Below are 25,987 nucleotides of genomic sequence, written 5' to 3' on the forward strand. Positions count from 1 at the left end.
ACTGCAGCAAAGGCAGGGTCCACTCAGCCAGCAGCTGCTGAGCAATTGGCATCAACAGCTCTAACCATACATCATCTCAGCTTCTGGAAAGCAAATGCACTGATGGCAGTGGCAACCAAACCCCCACCACCTCAGCTCACTGCAAGCCTTGCTGTGCAGCCTGGGCACTGTGCCTCACCTGCTGCTCATACAAGCACAAAAAAACGCTTGGCTGGGTACTGGTGCAATGTTTGCTTCTGTCCTTTTCCTCCCTCCTCTCTACTCCACCTGGAGCTGGCAACTTATGTGCCAGGCAGCAACTTCCAGGCAGGGTTATTCCCATACACTTTGTCGGAAGTCTCGGCTGATAACGTGGATACCTACTGGGATTTTGCAGGTTTTTTAAGGAGCACCATCTCGGAGCAGAAGGATGCCTTGGCTCTCTCATGCCCTGTGCACACTGGGCTGCAGCCACACGATCTGGCTGGCGGGCTCTGGTTGTCTGGTGATCCATTCAATGGGGGGCTTTGCAGCTTGCTCTCTCTCATTCCTGTGCCTTGCTCCAGCGGAGCAGGAGGGGCCGGACAGGGGACCTGGGGCAGTGACATGTCCTCGTCCTTGCTGGGCATTGCTGGCTGCGTGGTGTTGGGTGTGCTGGGTCTGGGTGCTTCAGAGCCTTGTATAATTGGGTGGGTGCTGCCAGCCGTGGCGTGGCCATTCATGTGCAGCTTCCTCATGTGGTGCACCACGGCTGCGGCATTGAAGGCTTGCTGGGGAGGAAGAGAAAAACCCCACAGTGAGCACAAGCACCCAGTGTGCTGGATGAACGTTGTCCATACGAAGCAGCAGCAGGGTGGTAATGCTGAGCTGCTTGGTGCTGCTGGAATGTTTGCACAATGTGCAGAAAATGCTCGTTCCTGGCATAAACATGGCGAATGCCACAGACTACAAACTGCTGATGCTTTTGAAGATTATAACTCTTTCTAGATAAGGAAATCAGGGGGAACATCTGTAAATTACCCCACAGTGTGGAACGGAGACTCAAGCTGAATTTTGAGTGTATTTAAAACACTCTAATTCAAGTGGTTCCTACGATATTCCTCTCTCCATCTGAATTCTTACAAAAGCTCTTTTGATATAGACTGAAGTACCAGGTCTGAAAGGAGGAGAAGCTGGATTAAGCTCACAAAAAGATCTGCTGACAGCATGCTGGTTTTGTTCCCCTAGCACAAAGAGAGCAATCCTTTTCCCCAGCCCTTGTTTTGTTGGGAAGGGCACTGTGATGGCATTATAGTGTCCATGGTAAACAGATCAGTGTGCATTGCAGTAGGTAATGCTGGTCCAAGCATACCATAAAGAGTAGCTGCATATGATTTTCAGACAACTTTTGGAGGGTTTTGGGTGCTTACCCATCCCAGAACCTTGCTTGTTGCTAGATGGCAGCAACTGGCGTTTGCTATTGAAATGGCTCTGGGCTCCCAGTGGCGAACAACTTACCCTCCATTTGCTCTTTGCAAAGTTTTTCTGAATCTGAGCACTGACAGATGGGTATATGTCACGGTGAAGGGCTGTATTTCCATTAATCCTGCAGATGGGGAGAGAAGAAAATGGGCTCATAGGCAGATGGCATTTGTAAGTCATTCCACATTCTGGAGGCAACTAACTGCTTTGTACATTCAATCAGCATTAATTAAACCCAAAGGAAAAACAGCAACAAAATGTAACACAAACACACACTTCAAAGCTCAGAAAAGCCCAGAATGGGATTTCTTCTTTGCCTCTGTTTATGGAGACAAATATTACACCAATTGCACCTTTAATTATTCATAGTTCTCTTTGTTTGGCGGAGGTGGCTGATGGCACTGCCAGGCTGGGGGACAACTCTCACCATGGGTGCCTCAGGGCTTCTTCACAGGAAAACCTTGTGTCCGGGTTCTTCTCCAGTAAGTGCCTGATGAAATCCTTGGCTGTTTGGAAAGGGACGAGAAGCAGAGAGGAAAGGTTATTTTCTCCCCGTTCCAGGATGAGATCCTAATAGCAGAGGGCAAACACTCATAGATAAACATCACAAAGGTCAGCGTGGGAAGGAGGTGTTTGCACCACTTCATTACAGTGGTGGAGGGAGATATGTGTGGTGAAACGCTTCTGATGGAAAAATGTCACCTGCACGTGTACCTAATTTCAGCTTAGATGGAGTGAATGTGAACTGAATTTCTCACTGCCAGTAGAAAAAAAATACAAAAGTTGGGACTGAGAGGTTTTAGAAGTGGCTCTAAAGAACAGCCTCCTATTTTCTTTTCTTTTTTTCCTCTTCTTTTTTTCTCTCTGCCCACACAGCTCAGCTTTGGCATCGCTGCCCTGCCCTGCAGTGCTGGCAGCTGCTGTGGGCTGTCCCCATCCCCACGGCCAAAGAAGGTGAAATGCTGCTGGGCTCTACCTGACTCGGAGATGTCATCCCAAAAAGGAGACTCAAACTCGTAGTAGCCTTCCTTGATCTTTTCAAACAGCTTGGACTCGGTCTCTTCGTAGAAAGGTGGGTACCCACACAGCCTGGAACAGAGCAGAGGGGCACAAGCTGTGTATCCACATGAGCTTGGTGTGGTTTGCTTAGGCTGAGCACGTGTGTGCAACACGAGGGAGTGAGTAACAGGAGGCTGCTGTATGGATCCATCTGTCCCTAAGTGCATGGGGAAAGCTGCAGAAAAGAGTTAAAAACTGTGCAGCAAAAGAACAAAGCAACAGCTGGAACAGAACTGCATGGTGTGGGAGGAAATGAAACAAAACATACAGAGGAAGACTGAATGAGAAAAACAAAGCACAGGGTGAGGCACATAATAGAGAAAATGCGATTCCTTTCATCTCCTCTCCAGTTCTTGATTCCCACCACCCCTTTCATTTCTATGGTCTGGAGGATCTGTGTGAAGGAGGAGAACACTGCAGTGCTGTCACGAGGAAGGAGAGGGCCGGCACCGCCTCTGCTCATGCTTCCATGCTGCAGAGGTGCATGAGGCAGTGCACGAGCTGGGAAACGTGGAGATGGGGAGGGCTGCTGCCCTGCTGCTACTCACAGGATGTAGGTGATGACTCCGATGGACCAGCAGTCCACAGCTTTGCTGTACGGTTTCTGGGCGAGGACTTCAGGAGCTGCAGAAAAGCAAAAAGAAATGCAAATTGCAAGCAATGGTAAACTCTGGGAAAAGGAGAAGATCCTCATGCAGTTGGCTTCTGAGAGGTCAGCACAGGAGCCAGTAATGGCCCTACGCAGCAGTTGGATTGCTGCCTGCCTTTTGTATCCACTTCATGCTGTTGAATAGAATGACCCACTGAGGACTTCTGCCTGCACCCAGAGGCTCTGACAAGCTGGATGGAGGCAATGCACTTAGGTTGACATGAAACAAAATCCCACAGTGTTAAATTTTTTTTGTTGTAAATTTTCAATAAATACGTGGCTAACAGCAAAACTCACTGCTCTTAGAATTACCCTTTAAACACTCTGATTTTGTGGTCTCCAAAACCATCAGTAATCCACTTTTTGTGGGGTCCTGCAGTGCTGCCTCTGTGACTGGTGTGTTGTTGCTAAGGTGGCTGTATATTTTTCCCTTTCATGTTGTAGGGGCACAGCCCTTTTCCTGGCAGCCCACCACAGCATCCTGTTCCCAGCTCTCAGCTCACCAACATATCCTGGCGTCCCGCAGGCAGTGGACATGATGCCGTTCTGCTCCATCTTGGACAAACCAAAGTCTGTAATCATGATTTTGGAGTTCTCTTCAGGAGTGAGGTAAAGAAGGTTTTCAGGCTGTGAATACAGAGAGCCAGAGGTTGAAATTCATGGTGGAAAAATGAAGAAAGCTACGGGACGGAGGTCGGGAAGTGTGCGGCCAAGGGCCAGACTGCACCTTCAGGTCACGGTGGACAATCCCGTTTTCATGCAGGTATTTCACGGCTGTCAGGACCTGGTGGATCACCACGCTCGCATCTTTCTCAGTGTAGACCCCTCGTTCCAAGATCCTGTCGAACAGCTCTCCACCCGACACCCTGTTGCAGAAGAAGATGAAAAATAGACAGGCGATCGTGTGCTCTCCTCCACACAAGCCATGACCTTTCAGGCCCTTTACAGCTCCTCCTGCAGCACAGCTGCTCTCAGGCAGCAGCTCAGCAGCCAGCAGGCTCTCCTGAGTCCATTTGGAGCATCAGGAAGCATTCCTAGCAAATCTTTGACTTCTAGAATGGCTGTGCTGAGCTGCAGTGTGCTGTGGCTCTGCTATACTTACAGCTGCATCACCAGGTAGAAGTGGGTTGTGCTCTCATAGATATCTTCCAAAGTCACGATGTTTTCGTGCTTTATTCTGCAAAGACAAACCTGGGTCAGAAACGAACCTGACAAGGACCAAGTGGCTTTTCCAGCTGAAAACCCAGCCGTCACACTGCTTTCAATACAAGTGACAGTTCACCAGGCTGTTCCGTGCCTGCACAACCTGCTGCATTCCCATACCTGGGGCTGTGGGGAGAAGTAACTCCGTTAGTGTACTAATTTACATATTATTTGAAAAGAAATACTTATTTCTTTGCATCAGTTTCACTTTGGAACCACATCTTGGGAAAGGGTGTTAGTTCTTTACATGACAACGTATGCATGCATGTGTGAACTCACTTTTTCAGCACTGCTATCTCGTTCTCCAAGCTGCTGTCCCTTGTGAGCGGGGACTTCTTGATGCACTTCAGAGCAAAGAGCTTCCCAGTGCTTCTTTGTTTCACCAAGAAAACTTCTGAAAATGCACCTCTGCAAAGAGAAGTGTGAACAGGGGGAGACTGACAGATAGGAACAGGAAAAGCAGGAAAAAACAACCTGGGAATGGTTTAACACCAAGTGGATGTTGGTTGGAAAGCTGAAGGTACATTTCCAGCAGCCCCAGAGTTAGGAAACACAATGCAAGATTTTGTACCAAAAAAAAAACCACGACAATTTTCTCTTATTGAGGAAAGATTATGTTTGCATAGTTTATCATGGAGCTATACTGAGGGAGTGGACAAAGAATTTCCCTGCAGTCAAATTAAGTGATGCCCTTCAAGGCTGCCTGCAGTGCTTGGTATGATCCTGATGAGGGTTCAGCTTGGCGTGGCCAGGAGTGGGTATCTGCAACATGTCCTAAGCTTGCAATCCTGTTAGAGGCTTTTCTCAGGCAGCAGAACACGTGTCTTGGGACAGTGACAGTGCATGCTTTGCCAGGTCAGTCCGCAGTAATCCTCATCAAATGAGCAACAGATTAATTTGTGGCGGTTAAATGGGACGAGCTGCTGAGCCTACAACCCTGCGAGGCAGTGGTGGGTAGAGAGAGGAAGGTGAGCATGGTGGAAGCGTGCTGGTGGGATGCTATTGTAGCAAACCTGTCAAACAAGGGCAGAAAACCTGTAGCTCCTGTAATCTCCTGAACAAAGAACACAAGGCACAGATGGGTTTGGTGGTGCAGTTGGTGCCAGGACCTTCTCCTCGTTTCATGTTTTCCTCTTTCACCCCTTTGAGCCCTGAAGGCTTTCACAGAAATGCTTTCCACACTCCTGAGGGCTCTCAAGGAATGGGCAGCACAGAGGTCCCTAATCCGATAGCTAAGGATTCCCCATAGAGATGATGGGAAATTTCCTAGTGATTTTAAATCCCAGATCTCCATTTGCTTTCCTTGGCCAGCTGAAGCAACGCGTGTGGAAAAAAATCCTAAACTCTAATACTAAATTATCCTATTAATGTAGTAGTAGGAAATGAACAACCTACAAATCAGATGCTGGGGCATCTGTTCTATATATCTGTCCCGAACAGTTTATAATAATTATGCCCCTTATTAAAAAATTATGACTCAACAAGTTGGCAAGGAGAAACCAAGCATTTCTTCTTGCCTTCTTCCTTGAGGGGAAGCTGTTGGGTAACGTCACTGATTTTTGAGGCTGACCAGGAACATGAGAACCTAAATCCCAGCCGAGCTCTGGCATAGCTGTGTTTGGAAGCCTTGCTGTGGGTTCTACAGTCATGGAAAATCTGGACATGGCAGAATTTCCTGCTGGAGGTGATTCAATTCCTCCTCCACCACCTTAGAAACGCTTTCTCGTCTCATTCAGACCAATAGGCAAATTAAGCTGTTAACTCCCAGGGAAATATTGTACAACTCGAGCAGCCACGCTCTCGTTTCATCCTTCAAGTGACTCAGGGTTTATGAGATAAAGACACGGCGTTATTAAACCTCTCAGAGCCATCCCTTGACCTTGCTTGACCTTGCAGCAGCAGATCGGTGCATTCACAAGGAAAAGAGCAAAGCCCCATCCAGGCTGTGACTGGAGGGCAGAGCAGGGCTCGGGCTGCTGCACCTTGGGGGTACTTACGATCCCAGCGCCTCCATGAAAATGAACGTCTTTCTGATATTGCTTGTCTGTTTCTTCCAGGAGCTGCTGTCATCCTCTTCCTTGCGGCCCATCTCCTCCAGAGTGGAAGCAGGGAATGCTGTGAGAAAGAGGGGCAGAGAGCTGAGGGCTGCGGTGAGGGCTGGCATGGCAAGCAGGGCTGGCTCAGGGTGCCATGCACAGCGCTCACCTGGATTCAGGCTTTTCAACACCACTGAAGTATGGGGAATTTGGTGCTGCTTTTGCTACTTAACAGCTGTTGGTGCTGCTACATCCAGCTCCAGCTGCTGATGCAGCATAACACTGGGTCAGCTGGGCATTGCACACTGCGGTGCTGCCTAGTCTCTGCCCTCCTCTGGTACATGTTGCCCATCACAAATGTTCCTATTGTGCTAAAAACTCTGCTAATGAGTATGGCTGCTAATTTTAGTGAAGGCACCCATGGCTTAATGGGTTAAAAAGTTAGGCGCAACGAACAACTCAGAAGGATCAAAGCTGATCTAATTTATTACTTGAGAAATGGTTGAAAGAGCTTGAGACTGCAGGAAAGGGAATTGACAGAAAGCACTTTGTCGATTTGCTGTGGGCAGTTTACACTGCTGTCGTCTAATTGTTGTTAATTGAGTCATGACCTTCCCGCTACCTGCTCCCCACTGTGCTCCATGACTGATGCCAGCAGTGAGAGTCGAGCCAGGTGTGGGGAGAGAGCATCCCCAGCCCTGAGGAGGAGGATGAAGGTAAAAGGAAACACAGCTGGGTCTTCACTGGCCTGACTGATCCCAGGGTTATGGTGACACAATGGGCAGAGACGGAGGAAAACACAGCTGTGTGCAGTCAAACCCCGCCGTGCTGCGTGGTGGCTGGGCACCCGTCATCGGGGTTTGGCTGTGGGATGTCACAGGAGGTGTGCTCTGTTTGGAAGCATGTGGGGATTGCAGGCTGTCTGCCCTTGGCAGTATCCCAGCTCCCTTCTCTAAGCACTGCTGTCACACAGAGGAAATGCTGTGTGAGCTCACTGGAGTGGTGGGAGAATTAGGAGAGCTTATAGGGGGCCTGGAGAAGGGGGGGGGGGGGGGTGAAACGTTATACAAGTGTCTGAGCACTCTTAATAAGATCAGGTCTAACATTACAGAGCTGGGAGTATGCTGGAAGGTGAAAATGAAGCCATGGGAGGGGAAAAGCGATCAAAACACTTGGTTTTAACATGATGGAGATATGAAAGAAATGGGCTGAAAGCAGCCATGAGCATCGCCCTCCCACCAGCAGGAAGAGATGCCCTGGGCTGCAAGTGCCTTCGGGGCCAAAGCTCCTCTTGTGCACAAGGGCTCGGGAAGGGGAAAGTCTTGCAGCAGAGAAAGCTGAAAGATGTTCTGTGCCAGTCACCGTAGGTGCTTGAATTCCTCCTGAACCTCATTGACCTCCTTAATTAGTGCACCTTTGGGATTTCGAGATCCTTGACACCATTTTTTAGAGGTTAATTTAACGTTATGGAAAACTGAACTGACTCAATTGCAAACAGCTGAAGGCTCTGCTCTGTGAAATCACCGAAGGCCGCTGTGCATTTGACCTTTATTTACTTTCTGTATTCTGACGCGTGTGAAACTCTCAGAATTACAAATATTTACAAAAAGAAAACAAAAACCAGCCATAACCTTACGTCTGGAACCAGCCAAGTCCAAAAGTTCTCCATCATAATGGTGACCCATCAGTAGAAACCTCCTCTGGGTCTCAGAAGTGGAGTTTCCACTTTACAGTCACCATCCATCCCACCTTCTCAATCTCTGCAGAACTGGAGTTTCACACGAAAGCAACCCTGAGCAGAGATGTCCGGCTGCAGACGGAAGGTGTTTCTGATTTAGAATGGATTTTCCTTCTAGAAGGAAGACAGCAGCCTGTTTTCTTCAGTCTCCCGTGAATCATCTGTTGGTCTTATAGTTTCTCCTTCTGTCGCTCCATGCACGCAGCATTTGGTTGTGCTGCTGTCTGGAGGGAGGGCTGGATGAATCGCTCTGACTCCATACACGTGTATTTGATTTCCTGCTTTCTCAGTTTTTCTCTATCACTGCGAGCAAGTCATTTCCTGCCTCGCTGCCTTCTGAGAGAAAGGGGAGTAAGTAAGTGGTGCTATTTTGAGAGCAAAATAATCCAATGTTTGAATTGCCCAAGATGTAAAGCTGCATACGTACTCAGGCAATAAATACTCGCCCACCTTCCCCCTTTCCCAGCACCAGATTTCCTTCTTTTCAATACGGTTACCTCTGCTGCCCACAGGACCCGTTTGCACAGGGCTTTGTGCTGCCTGGTGTTTCTGCACTCTGGGACCTGGGATTTTCCCTGTGTGGGCTTTGTGATTTTATCTTTTCCCACCTCTCTCAGTCTGGTTAAGGCACCTGTTGCACTTTGCACTGGTTCAAGGCACTGGATACATCTGTGGGTTATTTTTTTGTTTATTCTGACTCTGGTCCAACACCCTGACCTTTCTCAGCATGTGAGTAAACAGGGTTCCATGGATCCATTGGCTCAGCTGGAGCTTTGCTTTCCACAGGAATGCAAAACATCATAGCAAAAGTTGGGCCGGCAGCCTTTGAGCTTGGGGCAAGCTTCCTGCCCTCCTGTTGTGCATCAGACCCTTCCATGCCCCTCCTCGAGCACAGCCCTGCAGGAGGATATCCATGAGCAGCGGGATGTGCAGAGGGAATGGGACGGAGCGCACCCTGCACGCACCAGAACGCACGCTGCTTTCAGCTCCTGACCGGTCTGGCTTTGCCCACCTACCTTTAACAGTGCATTAACAGCAATGTGTTAAGACCGTACAACGAAATGGACAACGAAATGTACAAAAGGTCCTTCTGAGATGAAAAAGAAGGGCATAACACTGCTTTCATTTGTTTCCTTTCCCCCAGCATAAACAACTAAGCCGCCTGCAGGACTCTGGTCTGATGAGCGCAAACTGAAAGCAGTGGTTCCAACATTACTGCCAAGCTTTGGGCTCTTCCACAGACCTGGTCAATAAACACAACTGCTGCTGTGCTCTGTCTGATCCAGCAATGGCATGTCGCTGCTTGGAATGTAATGAGTGTTATTATGACCTTGCTTAAATATTTCCTGTAGAAATCTGTTCGGCTCCATATCTCACGGTAACAAATCCTTCTGCAGACAAGCATTGGGCTCCTGAATGGATATACTGCACTAGCAAAACGGTTGTAGGCATGATTAATAGTCTTGTGACAAAGTTACATGTGGTGGGGGGAAGATATATGGTTCTCTCATGATTCTGCTTTTGGAATTAGAAAGAAGTTTAAAGCAATATATATATATATATATATATATATATATATAAAGGAGGAGAGCACAATGTCAAAGGATTTGTTTTCAAAATACACCAAAGCAAGCAGTCTGCATGTGAAATTAGCTGCCAGGCCTCTGTGTTCGGGGACAAAAGACTGAGAAACTGAAAACACAGCTCGCCATTAAAGGCAAATCCACATCAAACCGCCCCACTGATTCAAAAGCAGTGCTGTAACTCGGCGCTCCTCGACGAGCCACTTGCAAGATGACATTTATCAATACGAGCATTTTGGATTCCTACGGTAGTTCTGAAGTGAAAATGCCAGGCGGCAGCTTTCTATGAATTGCTCAGGATCACACGCGGGGCATCAGACCAACAGCCCCGCGCTCGTAGGTCCTCCGGGATCCTCCCTCCCATTCCGAGCCACCATTCATTCAAAAAACACAGCCAGGTCAGCCAGCACACCGCCTGCTCTGCTGCACGGATCCGCCAGGGAATGGTTATGAAGAAATAAGATTTCGCTTACCCAAGTCAGCAGGAACAAAGCCAGTCGGACCCCGGCGCTGCCGCTCTGCTCCACAGCTCTGGGGGGATTAGGGCTGCTGGTGGCAGCAGGCAGAGGCTGCGGGAGGAGAAGAGATGGCTCCGCCGTGCCGGTAGCTAGGCAGCACTTACAGGGAGTCAATTGACACGAGAATAAGCAGCTTGTGGGTGTGCATGTGTGCACACGTCGCCGTGCATCGCAGCCGTGGTACCTGGTGCGGGGAGCGGGATGGAGCGCTGCCCGGCTGGACGGCCAGGTGCTGGGCTGCTCCACTGCCCTCCAGCAGCCGGCGTGGAATTGAAACAGTGCTGGGGGGGGGAATGCAAATGCGATTAGCTTTCATCAAACGGATGACTTCTCGGGATTAAAAATACCCCGTTTGCTTCTCGTGATGCTGAAGGGCTGCGGGGCTGGGCAGGGCGCACTGTGAGCAGTTCCAACTGAGCGAGTTGGGGTGCTGCTCTCCACCATCCTAATATGGCACAAAACCCCAGAGAAAAATGACACTAATTAATCTAATTAATCTCCATCCGCAGTGTTTTAGACTATTTCGAACCAATCGTTGCATTGACTTCCAGAACCCGTCTGTCACCTTCCTGGGAAGCGCAGCACATGAGTACAGGAAATATTCACTACTCTTCAAATCTTTCCCATCGTGTGAAATTTTTAGGGAGGACAAAACCAACTTTGCTGACTGCACTCTGTTGATTCACAGTGTCATCTAAAGCGATGCACAACGGATGTCTATGTTGCCAAGTTCAGTTTGTTATCAGGAACAATCAGCTTTAGGGCAGCACTGGATCACATTACTTTTCTTAAGATTTGATTGTTTCATTAGCTTTATTACAAAGAGAAAGCAGTTCGGAACTCTCCCTTTCTTTGCTGGTCAGACTCCATCAGTGTGAAGCCCAGAGTCAGGATTGGGTCACAACTTCTGGGTGTGGAGTAGAGCCTGAATGTTTCCTTCAGCTCCAGGTTTTGGAGGAATTTGCATTGTTTTGATCTTGAAACCCTCATAAAGGTTCACCTATTCATGCCCTTAATGGCTGTCACACAGGACAGCTGGGGATGGCACTGCTGTGAATCCATGCTTGTGCTGTGCTGGGACTGCGTGACCTGTTGTCCTTTTAACGTTGGTGAGATGAAGGCAAAAATGGCAAAAAGAAGGAGAAAAATGGCCATGAGTTGGCTCCTCCTCTAGGAAGGCCAAAGCTGCTTCCTGTGTGCTGAGGATGACAGTGGAAGGCAAGGGCAGAGCTGAGGGCATTAGATAACTGATGCAACTGCACTTGAGGACACGGCAAGGAGGTGGGTGGACACGAACAGAGGAGCTGCAGGAGGAAAGCAGCACATCCCCTGCTGAAATCGCTCTCTTAAGGCCATGATTCAGGATAAAGTGCCCCTACCGAGGATGAATCACCGTCTGTGCAATAAGCATCCATTTCCCCTGGGGTGCTGGGGTCCCTGCCCCATCCCTGGGCTGTTTGCTGGGTGATGTGAGCGCAATGGGAACCGCACAGCTGGTCACAGGGTGATGAAGGGGAAGTGAAATTCAAGGCGACGTTACGCAGGATAATGCGATTGCCTCGAGAGAAGTTTAAGGCAGAGATAATGAGAACAAAAGGGAAGCATTTACTGCACTGCAGTCCTCAGAGTTTGGGTGCTGCTATGAGCTGTACTGAAATGAGACAGCTGTGATAAACCCACTTGGAGTGGGTGAGGACTCCTTGTTCTGCTCCTGCAGCACTTGCTGCCAATGTCTTCCAGATCCTACAGAAGGAGCACAGCCATAGCAGGACAATGCCAGGAACAGTCGAAGTAGGAAGAAACTTGCCTGAGAAAATGGAAAGCGGAGCAGTGGGTGCACTGCAAAGTCAGCACTCAGGGTTTGGCCTTCAGAACCACTGAGAAAAACACCAATGATCAGAGGAAAGGAGAGGGAACACATCGCTGTGTGTGCTCTGCAAAGAAATCCATTGAGACGGTGAATCCTGACCTTGCCTGGTGGAAATCTGGGACAGAAATCAGGGCCTTGTGCTGGGCTCTCCATGGGCTCGTGTTGAAATAGCACTTATAAACCAAAGATGCTCCGACTCCCAGCACCAATCTTGGTTTTAATGGTGTGAATCAGAAGTGAGGAGGTGGAATGCAGCAGTGCAGTGTGGCAGGAGGGGCTGGGAGGGAAGAACCGTCAGCCTCAGCCCTGCATCGAGCACAGGCAGTGCGTGGAGGGGCCAGGAGGGGCAGCCGGATCCTGGGCAGGGCTGTGATTTCAGTGCTGGGCTGTTCGTTGGGTGGTGTCACAGAGCTTTGCCTTGGGAAAAATGAGCTGGTGGGGCTCGGCTCAGGTGTCCTCTGCTGGTATCTGTGAAGAAGTGAGAAAATTAACGTCTCAGAATGTTGTCATCGAGAGGGCAAACAGGAGGCATCAGCACAGTGGTTTTCAGACAGAGAGACAGACGGAGACGTGACACCCTAATGGTAAATACAAGCTCAGAAAGCAAATACAGCTCAGCTGTGACATGGCAGGAAATCCCCGGCTGGTGCCAGCAGAGAGCACTGCAGCACAGCCAATGAAAGCACTGAAAAACACAAGAAACAGAGTTGTGCAAACAACGCAGCCAGGGCTCCCCAGCAGCGGTCAGGGCTGGCTGTTATTCCATACGAGCTCCTTGCAGCACAAACCAATTACGTGCCTCTCACAAGTGGCATCTGCGAGCGTTATCTGCTTTCTTTTATAGCTTTAAGAGTAATGCACAGCGCTGGCCGTGCGGCAGGGAGGTTCATTCACTGCCGGGTGGCTGGGAGCGAGCTGGGCAGCAACTTGATGCTGTTTTTCATCTGCACTGGCTCAGTTGGAAGGAGCTGCTTTTTTCTACAGATGGTTCAGTTGATGGTGGCTTTTTTCTTTTTGTAAGCGGTTAAATTATCAGCTGAGATACCCAGAGAATTTAGCAGCAGGTTTTGCACTTCATGCTTGCTAATTGAGGTCCTGTGAACTCACCATTCGTTTTGAAATGGTAAAGAACCACGTGACGTGCCGTTAATTAAGCTCTTCAGCGGTACGCGAATGAACCGCCCCCAGATTTGCAGCAGAGCCCTGACCTGCAGATCCAACGCGGCAGGTTTGGGTTGGTGGCTGAATGCCTTCGTGTTAGGAACGGATGCTTTGCAACCCAAAGCAGTTGGTATTGCTTTGTGATCCGTGTTGGATGCCCATCCCTGTGCTCCCAGCGCCCGTGCTGCCCGCGTGCTTTTAGGTATTTCCCAGCCGCGCAGATCCTGTGATAAGGTGGCCGTTAATAATTCGGGCTGAGAGCTGGCTAAAAGTGCTTTCCGTTAACTTTTTCAAAACATAAAGCACTCGTGACGCAGGTTTGAAGAGCTAATTACTCCGGGGGTGGTTAATTACTCAGGGAACGGCGGCTCCGCTGAGTAGCGTCAGTTGCGAGCGCCCCCTGGCGGTCACCGCCGGAACTCCGGCCGTGTAACCGCGTGAGGTCGTTCCTGTTTCCGTCCTCGCAGGAAAAAAAAAATTCGATAGGATCGATTCCAGTAAAAATCTTTTTTTCTCTGTTTTTTTGTTGTTGTTGTTTGTTTGTTTGTTTTTACTTTTAAGATGCTGAAGTCTGGCCGAAGGGCTTCATCAAGAGCGATTTTTCCTTGTCTGCTTGCTGTTGTGGTAAATAATCAAGGAGATAACAGTACTGAAGAATTTAGCTTAAGGAGTCTAATTCGATGCTTTGGGACTTTTCGCACCTGGGATTATGTATGTTTTTGCTTAGTTTTCTTTCCTGTCCTGGGCCAGGGAGCAGCTTCACATCACTTTCTCTGTTTTATCTGCAATTGGAGGCATGGGAAAAGAAGGAAAACCCCACGGTGCTGCCCCTCTGCGACACTCCCAGCAGCCTTCATCCTGCTTTCCTGACCCAGAGCTTGAGGTAAGCTCCACGTGCTTGCACAGTATCCTAATGAGAGGAACTCAATCCCACTGCCTCAGGTCGCTCCTGGGGGCATTGTGTGTGAAGTGGTTCTTTATGACCTCCTCGGTCACGTTTCTCCCTCCTGGGTCACGTTTCTCTCTCAGGTGCAGCGTGGTTCCATGTGAGCTGGCTTTTAAATGGGGGATGTCATCACATCACTGCCACGTGCTTTCCCTGGCTGGCTGTTGCTGCCCCATAATGTGATGCTGGGGCACCAGCAAAGCCCCCCAGCATGAAGTGGGACACAGCAGGGGCTGCTTCCTGCACTGTTTGTTTTGGTTGCTGAGTGATGACAAGCGAGCAAACAAGATCTGCGTTTCACATCTGCTCCCGAGACTCTTCTTACTCTCTGTAAGTAGCCAAAACATATCAGGAGCTGGTAAGACAACATGCCTGATGGATTTATGCTTTTTTTTTTCATCAGCTTGCTGATAACTTGAAGCTAGATGACAAAACATTTCATAAGCAATCACAGAGTCCATCCCTCGGTGTGTGGGAGTGCTGATCTGAGCAGCTCTGCTCATGGGGAGCTGCTCCCTGCCTTGAGCTGCTGCTCTGCAACCTGCCCCTGTGCCCCTGGCAGTGCTGCAAAGCCTTTGCTTTTCTCACCTATGTATAAACTGACCATAGACACACATCAGTGTATTTTCCCAAGTCCTTCTCTTGCTTTTCGTGATGTTTGGAGAAGTGTTTGTCTTCCCAGCTCCTGCTAGATGTAATTACTCAGAATATCTGTTTTCTGGCCACTTGGTAATAGCTCTGGGATGCCTGTTGGCAGCTAACAAGGTCTGCTGTGACACGGGGAATACGTCCAAGCCTATTTAAATACTCCTTTCTCTGTTGTGTTTGAGTAGATGGCAGTTATCCTTATGGGCACACAGACTGCCCTGAAGGTACTCTGTCATCTTCAGACAAACAAAGCACCTCAGTAGCACCAAATGCTTTCCCACCACCTCCCATCACAGCTGGCAGCGTGCAGGACAGGTGACAAGCAGAGCAGGCTCTGAGCTGGGAATTGAGGCAGTGATATATAATTATGTAGCAGTCTTTTTTTCCCTTTTTCTTTCCCCCTCTTTTTTTCCTCTGTGATTTCTTTAAGCAGAACAGCTGATTCAATGCGTATCTGTGCATTTGCTGAATTTTCTATAGCAAAACTGGCAGCACGCGAGCTGTTCCCCCCCCCAGTGACACAGTATGGCTACAGAACAGCAATGAACACGAAGAAGTTGGGGTGGTACAAGTGTGATCTTTAAACCAGCCCTTCGCTGAGGGTTTTTCCTCTAAGAGCAGAATCACAGCAGTGCTTTACAGCAGCACTGAAAAGTGCCACAACTCCTAAGCAGCTGAGATTTACATTGATGGGTTTTATTCCAGAGCCACCTCCCTCCTCATAAAGCTGCACATCGGTTTTGAGATGCCTGACAAGAGACCACCTGCCTTTCTTCTGATTTATTACTGGAGTCATCTGGTGCCATTTGATTTCCTCCCAGTGTGAAACCATTCATTATTTATACTGCCAAGTACCAGAAATAGCTGTCAGGTGTCCATTCTCAGGTTGGCAACCGCAGGGAGGAAAGCAGAGCGTTGTGAGCATCCCTACCCAAGAGCAAGGTGTAAAAGACAAACTGCCCATGGGGCTGCCTTGGAAGGAGCAAAACCAGAGTGAAGTGCTGTTTCTAAGAAGCAGCTCCAGGGCTGCATGCAGTGAAGCAGTTTGCTGTGGGAATGGCAGAACCCTGCCCGTCTGCTCAGCAGCAGCCCCAGGAGCCCTCTTGGTGCTTTAATTCAACTCAAACCCGTCTGTGCGTTCAGGGCTCCGCTGATCTCTGTCTGTCAGGTTCTCCTGACTTTAAACAGCTGGTTTATTTTGCTTCCCAAATATGTTTCTTGGCCGTGATCCTCCTTTTGCATCTTAAAGCTTCAGTCTTCTGGTTTGTAATGATCTCACAGCTTGAATGGTGACGCAGGCGCTCAGCATCTCTTGTGAGGCCAGTTGTGAGCGTTACCAAAAAGCGGTGGTGGCAGCAAACGAGCTACTCCTGCACAAAGCAGGGGGAGATTTAATAGGAAAACTTCACAGTCGCAGGGTCAGATTGCCTGTTTCTTGTGCGTGATTCCATCAGCGCTGCCTTCTGCATAAAACCAGGTTTGGAGAAAAGGAAAGGCAAAAGGCCAGAGCTGCTGGGAGCTGCAGGAGGTGCAGGGAGCAGGGCCAGGAAAGCCGAGCGTGTAAGGAAAGGTGGTCCTTATGGCAGAGGAAGGCCTGCAGAGATGCAAATGAGGCCCTGAAATCATTCCCACGTGGTGTTTTTCTGAATTAAAATGCTAATATTTTCTCCGGATAGCTGAAAAAATGAAGTCTGCAGTTTCTCGGGTGCTTCTTTTTAATTTTCTTTTCCATAGTCTTCCTCCTCTGGCTAGAAATAATAGTAGTAGATGGGATGGTGTGTGACAGGTTGGTGCAGATGGCTGCCAGCACCAAGAGCTGAGCGGGTGTCCTGCAGGAGCTGATGGCAGCAGAGCGTGCCAGAGGCAGAACCACTGCCAGAACCCGCTTCTGTGTTTGCAGACATCCCCAAATGCTCTGTCCAGGCATCTCGCTGCTATGAGAGGTATTTATTCATCATGGCTTTGGCTCAGCACAGAGACCAGCCCACCTACTGCAGGAGGGCAGTTTTGCGCAGCAGCCAGCAGCACCAAATCCTCTCTCTGTGCATTAAGCATTTTTACATTCCAAAAGCGTTCATTATTTGTCACCCATCATTTGTCTGCTCTTCCTAAAACTGCGGCCAGCAGTGCAGGCTCTCGCTGCTCACTGCCTCTCCCATGGAAATGGACTTTCACAAGCACTGTGTGCTCTGCTGCTGCAGTGCTGCGACTGCAGCCCGTTGGCATGCTGTCAGTTTGCAAAATATTTACTCCTCGAGCATAGGTTTTTCCCTTGGAAAGGCTTTTGCTGTCAGGAGATGGAGGATGGTGTCGTGAGGTGCTGTGCTGCTCGCTGGGAGCAGGCTGGGCTGGCACTGCTTACATCAGCCCATGCTTCCCATTCCGCCCATGAAACTGTTTATCAGCTGTGGTTCATTCCAACATTATTAAACACAGAGGTTCAGTATTTGTTTGCTTCCCTCCCTGTGCTGCAGCAGCCTGTGCTCAGTGCTCACTTTCCCCCCTTAGGAAAAATAAATTAAAAAAAAAAAAACCAAACTTTTTTTGTGCAAAGGAAGGAAGAGAAAATCAGCCTGCTTTCCCGAGGCCACAGAATTTCTCAGATATCCATTTCAAGGTGTTTATTGCAGCCTTTCATCCCGTCCCCTGACTGCTAAGACTTAAATTCCCTGCCTGGCAACAGATGGGATGCCAATGTATTTTTAGCAGTTTGTTTGCTTTGATTGAACCCTTAACCAGTATCCTGCTTTTAAGTCCTTGAGTTGCCCCGGGGGCTCAATGAGAGAGGCTGAACTGTGAGCAGAGACATGCAGGAGCAAAGCTGCCTGCGCAGAGCAGCTATCCCAGCTGTGCTGCAGCTGCCTTGTACTGCTCTGCAAGGAGACCTGTGGTGTGCTGTAGCCATTAGCTGGCATGCTGAGCAATGAGTTCCTCCTGCTTTGGCAGAAAGAAAGCATCCAGTCCACCTCTGCCACATGAAGGGCTGGGTGAGTGTGTCAGCTTTCCTTCAGCCTTCGTTCCTGGTGGCTCTGATAAAGGACAAATGGGCTGGCACTGGGACAAACACACTGCCTTGCTTTTATTCCAGGAGAGCTGCAGTTATGTACAGATCTCTTCTGTCTGAAGCACGAGTCACCAAAAACTTCCTTGCAATTTATAAGGGAAATAAAAGAGAGGGATGAATGGATCCAGCCTGCTCACATCCCAGTGCCTGCGTGCTGCCGCGAGCAAAGCCCCCTTCTGTGGAGATGCAGCCACTGAAATACAATTTTGCATTAAAATTGGAATATCTCACTGCGTGGGAATCTATTACGTATTTGGAGCAATTTACTCCTGTTCAACATACATCAGAATAAAGCAAGACTGTTCTCTGCTGCTTGGGAAGCTGTGAAAAGCTGCAGCAGAGGAGCACACAGAGCTGTGCGTACAACACCAGAGCTCTGCACTGGGGTCTGGCTGAGAAATGAACCATTTCTATTAAAAATCTTTTAATTCTGTCCTCCTTCCATCCACTTGTTCAGCTCTTTGCTTAAGTTTACCTTTGAGTCACAGAGACTTCTTTCAGACCCCTCATTTATGCTTTTCCCCCCCTTAAATTGCTTTTAATAAGCGTAATGGGGAAGCTTTGATTGGATTCCTCACTCAGAGGGTTAATTAGGTATATCTAAATAAGTTACAAAATGCATTCCATTGGACTCCAGTCCATTTCTTCCCTCCAAACTAAAATGTTCTGCTCTCTGGAGAGTTCTTGTTTGAGAATTGACTGAAGGTAATTATTGCAGATAATTAAGATCACTAAGCAAAGTAATTCAATTTTCTTCTTCACCTCTTCTTTCCTCCAAGAAATGTAAATGTCCATGTAACACTTCATCAATAAGAAGCCTTTTAGGAGGCAACGTTGGCCAAGGATGCTACGAAGCTGGAAGAACTGAGTGAAACCCAATAGAAACACTTTGAAAAGTAGTGACTTGTTTCACTGAATGAAGAGTCCCTTGTTCCCAGATGTTGGTTTTGAATTTTGTTGCTCTTTAATTCTGCTTCCACTACAGGGGCAGAGCAGGGACAGCAAGAACACAGGTACAGCCCAATTAGCTGCAGTGCAATCAGCTGTGCTGGGCAGGGCGCAGCTGAAGGGCCTGAAATGATGAGGTTCCATCAGTGCCACCTGTGGAAGCTCTACTGAACAAAGATGGTGTGGAGATGGAGGGCTGAAGCAGTTAAGAGCGTTGGAGGGCTGGGAGAGCTGAACAAGAGAAGGTATTGTGGATTTTTGCTTTGTTTTCCCCCTTTGTTGCTGTGGTTCTTGTGTCTCTGGGTGTTTGTGTACTGTGTAGGAAGTGGAAAAGCCTGAAAGAAAGCTGTTCTGACTTTTTTTTTGTTGGAGTGGGTAGTCAAAGATTAAGAGAGAACTACTGCTCTGTATATCACAGTGCTCTTCATGTCTGCTGGCTGTTCTGTTTAAATCTGGAGGAGGGATGGAGCCAGAAATCCCTTGCTGTGGTGTTCGGTCTGGCGGCTGCCTATCAAACTTCATTTATGTAACCAAAGGAACTGCAAAGCAAGGAGATCTCTACTTGCTCAATGAGGCCCTGGGTTACTCCAGCTCCCCTCAGTCAGATTTTGCTGCTGTTGTTCCTTTTCCTTTATTGCAAACCTTTCTTCTGCTGGCTGTATCCTCTGCCTCCGGGGCAGGTTATGGAGAGCCTTGCTGCTGCTTGTACAGAAAGCATCTTTTGTAGTTTCTGTCCTGTGTTTCCTGTTACATCTCAAACTGTGAGTTCAGGGAGTGCTTGGTCTCCTCCATACAGATTGAGTGGGTACAGAGAAGTGAAAAACAGCAGTGCTGTGACTTAAGAAGCTTTAATTCAGTCCTCCATCCTGGGCTTTAAGCTCCTGCTGAGTCGGAGCCCACTGGTTGCTGTGCTGCCTGGATCATGAGCCCTTACCTTGGGGTGGGAGCTGGGCTCTGCAGCACAGTGGGGATACCTGGCTGGGATGGAGGAATCCTTCATTGCTGTGGTGGGCTGAGTGTGCTAGGAAACAAACTAGGCGCTAAAAACATGGGAGGCATATGTGCATCGTTTGTACTGCCCCAAATCACTTTAGCTCGGAGGATGTGGATTTGGTGCTCATGTTTAACCTTCAGCTGCTTTGACTTCTCTTCTGGGAATCCCCTGGGAGGTGTTGCTGCTTGTAAGGTCACTGATTACTTCAGGTGTGTCCTGGGGAAGTAAAAGGTCTGGGACCAGATCAGTGTTCTTCTGTAGGCAGGACGGAGTGCTCAGATCTCCGAGGAGCAGAGGCTGCTTTCCACAGCAGCGAGCATCCTGCCTGCTCACTCCCAAATCCTGGCAAGGGCTTTTGTGTTGTCTTTTTTCCTTTGGTTTTAGCCATTTTTATAATGACTGCATGCTTCTCTATTAGAGCTTCCTGTGGAGTGCTCATTATAAGTTCTGTTTTACAAGGGCCACTCACTGAAATGCACAAACACTTCAGCAACCTGTCAATGCTCGGCTTTGAAGCTGATGTGGAGCTGAATACCATAGATCTACTATCTTAATTAGTACAAGAGGTTACCAAGATGTTAATACCTGATCTTGCAAGGCTGACAGCGTGCAGTAAAGGTTGTGGAAGCAGGTAACATGTATGATAGAAGGGTTGTGGGCACTGTTGTTCCCACTCAGCTCAAGTCGGTAGGTTGGTATGTGTGTGTGCTTGTTGGCTCTGGTGTAAGCTGGAGACTGGCTGTGGCTTTGGGAGCAGGCAGGATGGTTTCTGTTTCCTGTAACTTGGTGATGTCAAATTCTCCTGAAATACTTGAAATGATGCCTAAACCTTGTGGCTGTGAAATAGGAGCTTTCAGTGGGCTTGTTTCCTTAGTGGCCCTGCTGCTGTGGGTGCAGGTGTAGCATGCATCTGTACCTCTTCCTGCAGGCTTGCCAGGATGGGAGCACTGCCCCAGCACCTCTGTAAGGCTCACCAGTTAGCAAGCAGAAATACACTTTTCCCTTTGCTTTGGGGCAGCTAGAAACACATGTTTCTGTAGCACTGGTGCTCCGAGCAGCTTGGATGGACGAGATGTGCTTTTACAGACCTGTTCTCCCTGCATTTGATGTATTCTTGTAGTTCATGTGATGGAATTCCTGAGCTGTGAGCAGTCCTCTGTAACAGCTGGAAACCTTGCCTGGAGTCCCAAAGCAGACACTGTGTGGGACATGGGATAACAGCTTTTGTGTAGCTATCAGGCTTCTGGTTGCAGTACAGCACTTGAGCCCTTTGCCCACATTGCTCCCATGAATGGTCGGTCCTTACACTGAACGTTCACATTTCAGACCCTGATTTTGCAGTAAGGTGGGGTTTGGCTGAGTCTCTCAAGGTGTCTGTATGTGCTAAGTGATGCTCAGTGTGTCTAAGGGGGTAAAAATCTTGCTGTGATTAACTTAGTGTATTGTATGGTGTTTTGTGTGTATCCCTGGCATGTAGTGGAGGATCTCGGGTCTTTGATCCAGAAGTGATGATTTATTGGGCAATTGTTTATCTGCACACCATCAGTCCTGCTGGGAAGAGGCACTGTGATCTCATCAGTCTGGGGGAATGAGACATGGAAGGACTTCTATCAGATGAAGAGGGGCTGATAGATGGAGAAGTCATGGAGGTATTGATTCAAGCCAATAAATTATCTTTTACATTAATATTGTGCAGGCAGTAGCAGATAGAGACTCTGCACTAGTGTTGGCGTTCTCTTCCCGTGATGAAGAATTGCCCTTCTGTGAAGTTCCATTTCAGTGAGGGATGGAGTTCTGGGACATGAAGTGATTTCATATGGAAATGTTAGTCTTTCCATTACACAAAGAACCAGATAAAAGGCACATTTGATAATGGAGGAGAAGCAAGGAGAAATGGTGCGAGGTGATGACTGAACAATTTGCATGCTCTGGGTCCTGGGATGGGTACGGAGCTACCAGAGACCATCACAACTTATCCCCTGTGACAGAGGTTTCTCCCCTGCTACTATTTCTTCTTAATTTGGAGGTTGTTCCTCTGTTGACAGCTGCTCTCCATTACACCTCTGATATATTAATGTGTTAGCAGAATTGTTTTCCTGTTCGTTAGGCCCAGGTGGTTAGGAAAAGAGCTCTGCTTGCAAAGTTACCTTTCTCATTCCCCCTTGACTCCCCACCAGGGCAAGGCAGGGATGGGCTGATCTTAGACCAGGAGCATTTGTGTTGATGCCTGCCTCCAGGAGTCCTAAGCGAGACAGCCAAATAACAAGGCTAATGGGAAGGACCTTGATTTGTGTTGACAGAGGAGAGTGGACCGCCATAAAGCTTTCCTGTTTTTCTTGGGACCAGGCAGCTTTGTACAGAGTAAGGTACAGCCTAAATGCTGCTGATGGAGGCAATTTCTGTTCTGTAGACCACACGTGTCCACAAACTGGCATAGAAAACCCACTCCCACTGGATGATCTTAAGGGGTTGGCGTGCTTTTGTGGCCACCTCATGGCTCGTGTTTGCTGATATACTCAAAACTTGGGGGGAGAGAGACTGGAATGCCAGTACCCACGTGCACAAGCATTCCAAACACCTGAGACATCTGAGAATAGCTCTGGTGCTGCGCTGCTCGTGCATCCAAGAGCAAATGTCGCTGCTGGAGGCTGTGGGAGCGCGTTTCTGCTGCGCAGAGCAGAAGGTGTATTTTCCTGCGGAGCCCACTGGAGGTCACTGGAACATTGTTTAGCATCGTCTTTCAGAACAAAGGAACTGCAAGTCTGATCTTCCAGGAAATGAATGTTTTTTTTATAAAAATGCATAGTATTTTCATATGTGAAATTGATAAAAATCTCCAAATTACTCATAACCCCTGTGTATAACATATATTCTAGAAATACTTCTTGGGACCAAATCTCTTTGGGACACATTATTTTACAACGTTATGATTTAACTGATAGGAAGCCAAAGGCAGGCTCCTGTAATGAGCTCTGTGCTTTGCCATCACCTGATGGACGTGTCCAAAGTGCAAAAACAAAGCTGGCGACCAGCAGGAAACCCAAACATTGCGATTTGCCAATCACTTTATTGCATATATGCTGTTATGTGTGCTGGAAAGATGAGGAGCAAATCAGTGTTGTGCAAGGGTCACCTAACTAAACTCTGCTCGTTCTGGGGAGGTGAGGAGCAGCTCATTCCTTCTGGCCTCGTGCAGATGTGAAACCCACACAGTTTTGTGCTGTTTGCTCCAATAGTGCCCTGCCCTGGCTGTAGCGCACAGAGCATCCCCTGCACTCCCTGCTGGGAGGAAAGCAGATGCTAGGCTAACAGGACTTAATTATCACTAATAAGAAAAGTTTGGTAACTAGTCATAGAATGGGCAATAAAATGAAACGAAGCTTCTCAAGCCATGCATCCAAGTGTGTGTGGTTGCTGTTATTATTCAGTCTGACGTTTACTATTAACAGTAAGCATCCTTGTATGCATTTTTTGGGGGTACTCAAAGCCAAGAAATACAGACTGACATCTGGGTGAGATCCAGATTTGAGACAGCTTTGGGATTTATATTTTAGTCTTTGTATGGGAAGTGTATTTGTGAAATTGATTAGCTTAGGGCAAGCTGTGTGCTGTCTGGAGCAATGTGAGCAGTGCTTGGTCAGCTCAGGGTCCTGCAGTGCCCATGGGGGTCTCTGCTGTGCTCCTTTTGCATCAACTTCAGAGAAGTAACGTTTGATTGTGTTCAGTGAGTAATTTTCTGGATCTAAATAATAGGTTCATCTTGAATTGATGATGAATGCAGGGAGTGCAGGCCTGGAACACGGAGGCTTGATTAATGCATTAAAATGATGAGGTACCCTCTCAGAATGAGAATGTGTTTCCCTGTCAGCGCTCGGTAGTGCGTTGCATTTGGGAGATCTGTGCTGAGTTTTTGCCAATGCAGCTTTTCTTGTGGGTTCAGGTGGGCCAGGTCTGCTGCTGGGCCTGGAAGTGGGGGTTTCACCCACGTTAAGCAGAGCGATGCTGGGTGCTGCCAGGCTCAGCTCTGGCCTTGCACTTATTCTGCAGGAGATGGACTGCAGCAAAAGGAGAATCAGGAGGAAGTTTTTCCCCCAGAGGGTGGTGAGGCACTGAACAGGTTGCCCAAGGAGGCTGTGGATGCCCCATCCCTGCAGGCATTCAAGGCCAGGCTGGATGTGGCTCTGGGCAGCCTGGGCTGCTGGTTGGCGACCTGCACACAGCAGGGGTTGGAGCTGGATGAGCATTGTGCTCCTTTGCAACCTAGGCTGTTCTAGGATTATATGGTAAAAACAGAGACAGCATGATTTGGCCCTATTAGAGGAATCTAGGTTGTATATTTGTAACATTATGGGCACAAAGGTGTTCAGAGTGGCTCAGTGGGATGTATGGTATCCAGGCAAGTCAGGAATTCACACCACAGCACCCAAGTCTGAACCTATACTGCTCCAGAACCAGCAGTTCTGCCTTTACTTTGTAGAAAAGCTGTCCTTAAATGCTTGCTTGCAAACCCTGGAGCCTCATAACTCGACTGTTTTCCCAGGAAAGCAATTAAGAATCTGTGTTAATAAGGAAAAAAGTTGTTTGCAAATTTTAATGGTTTAAAAGATGCCCTGGGGAAATCACCAACAAATGGGACACTTTGATATGGCCCTTTGCTAGTCAAGCAGCTCTACCTGTTACAGATGTGATCAATTAAAAACTACCAGGAGGAAAGAACATACTCTTTCAAAGTAATGTGCATAGCCAGAAGGATTTTCTGACATGATTAGAGACTGGAAGTAGTGTGTCCTTTATCCCCTCCGTGCTGAAGGAAAGGAGGAAACATTCTGCCTTGCTCTGCTTTGCAACATGAGAAGCAAAATGAAGGTGCACAGGGGTGTGGAGGGAGTTGCATGAATGTGGCATTTAATGACCCCAAAATGGGTCTGGATGTGCTGGTGACCAAGCAGTGCAAACTGCACTCACTTGGCTGTCAGGTTGTGTCTGTAGTGTGTGTTTGTAAAATATTTACTGGTAGCCTGACAGCGCCTCAAACACTGATGGAAAGCATCCAGGATGAGATGAATCAAGTGGACATCAGCAGTGATTGAAGTCTGTGCTAGGTTCTCTCTGCAGTCAAAGGAGAGACGGATGTCTCCAGCAGGGCAGCAGATGTAAGTTTTAAAACATAATGAATGGTTCTCTGGAGGTGCTGCTTTTTGTCCATCGATTTCCCCTCCCCGATTATTTTTGACAGACAGTTGACATCTCCTTGCAGGTGAGGTTAACCCACACAGAGCTTCACTTTGGGAAACTTGTTATTGCACGAGCTGGTCAGGGTGCTGTGCTGGGTTTGTGTGTCCTCGTGAGCTTTATGAGCTGAAGCAACGGAGCTTTGTGTCTCTTGTGCTGCAGGGAGGTGGCGTGGTGTGGTTCTGTAGTGCTGTACATTTGCATAGAGGGTCTGCTTGGCTTTATGCCTCTGTTCCAGGTAGGGTTTGCCCCTGTGGTAGTTCATGTCTGCTCTTTCTGATGCATGCATGGTGTACTGAAAGGCTGCAGGGTGGCACAGGGTAATGCTGCATCTGTGGAAAATATGAAGTGAATATGTTTAGAAGGGGGAAAAAAAAACACCTTAAAACATAGCTTATTTTTAGCTTTAATTCCATGATTGCACAGACAGCTCATTGTTGCAAGCCTCAACTTATGCTTTAAGTAACCTAAGGGTTGGCACCTCCACTTCTACTGTGGATGGGGAATAATGCAGTGAAGAAGTCCTCTTAATTACTGAAGGTGCTAATGTCTGACATATGCAACGAGCTGAGCTGAGGGTTTCATACTGCCAAGGAAAATATTAATGTGACAGGAAAAAAACAGAGCGTAAGGCAGGAGGTTGTGTCTGAGGCAGGTGGAAAAGGGAGAACTGATGAAGTGCCATCAGTGCTCATGTAATCCAGACGTGCAGTGGGTGTGTGGTCTCCATAGGGCTGGGTTCTTGTAGTCTGTAAGAAATTCATGGACCTATGCTTAGTTTTCTGTGATGTATGTCTTACACATACATGATAATCAACAGAACATTTCACTGCTGCTGTGACAGGTTCTGTCCAACTTGTTTGCTCCTGTGATTATTGCAGTTTGTTTCTCCTGGAGT

General features: G+C 48.2%; 1 protein-coding gene and 1 long non-coding RNA gene across 4 annotated transcripts in view; one reads left to right on the top strand and one right to left on the bottom strand.

Moving 5' to 3' along the window:
• The window catches only part of CAMK1G (calcium/calmodulin dependent protein kinase IG), a 12,159-nt gene extending 1,703 nt beyond the window's left edge, over positions 1–10,456 (bottom strand). For 2 of the 3 annotated variants that reach the window (XM_042884385.1, XM_042884384.1), the window contains exons 1-8: positions 4,251–4,319; positions 3,876–4,014; positions 3,652–3,775; positions 3,048–3,123; positions 2,417–2,529; positions 1,868–1,946; positions 1,477–1,564; positions 364–749 (exon numbers count right to left, since the gene is read on the bottom strand). In XM_042884385.1, coding sequence (XP_042740319.1) covers positions 364–749; positions 1,477–1,564; positions 1,868–1,946; positions 2,417–2,529; positions 3,048–3,123; positions 3,652–3,775; positions 3,876–4,014; positions 4,251–4,258 — 1,013 coding nt within the window. In that variant the 5' untranslated portion in view covers positions 4,259–4,319. Of the gene's footprint in view, positions 1–363; positions 750–1,476; positions 1,565–1,867; positions 1,947–2,416; positions 2,530–3,047; positions 3,124–3,651; positions 3,776–3,875; positions 4,015–4,250; positions 4,326–4,630; positions 4,760–6,348; positions 6,467–10,181 lie in introns of those variants that run through there. The other variant, XM_042884386.1, reaches the window with a different exon arrangement.
• A 2,834-nt stretch (positions 10,457–13,290) lies between these two features.
• LOC122187145 lies at positions 13,291–15,613 on the top strand. Its single transcript, XR_006181247.1, has 5 exons — positions 13,291–13,459; positions 13,819–13,968; positions 14,052–14,140; positions 14,287–14,533; positions 15,557–15,613. It is a non-coding gene; the product is annotated as an uncharacterized LOC122187145 (long non-coding RNA).
• Positions 15,614–25,987: the final 10,374 nt, after the last annotated feature.

Source organism: Lagopus leucura, unplaced genomic scaffold (genome assembly GCF_019238085.1).
Source record: "Lagopus leucura isolate 7727_CA_CO unplaced genomic scaffold, USGS_WTPT01 Super-Scaffold_100043, whole genome shotgun sequence".
Taxonomy (NCBI): Eukaryota; Metazoa; Chordata; class Aves; order Galliformes; family Phasianidae; genus Lagopus; species Lagopus leucura.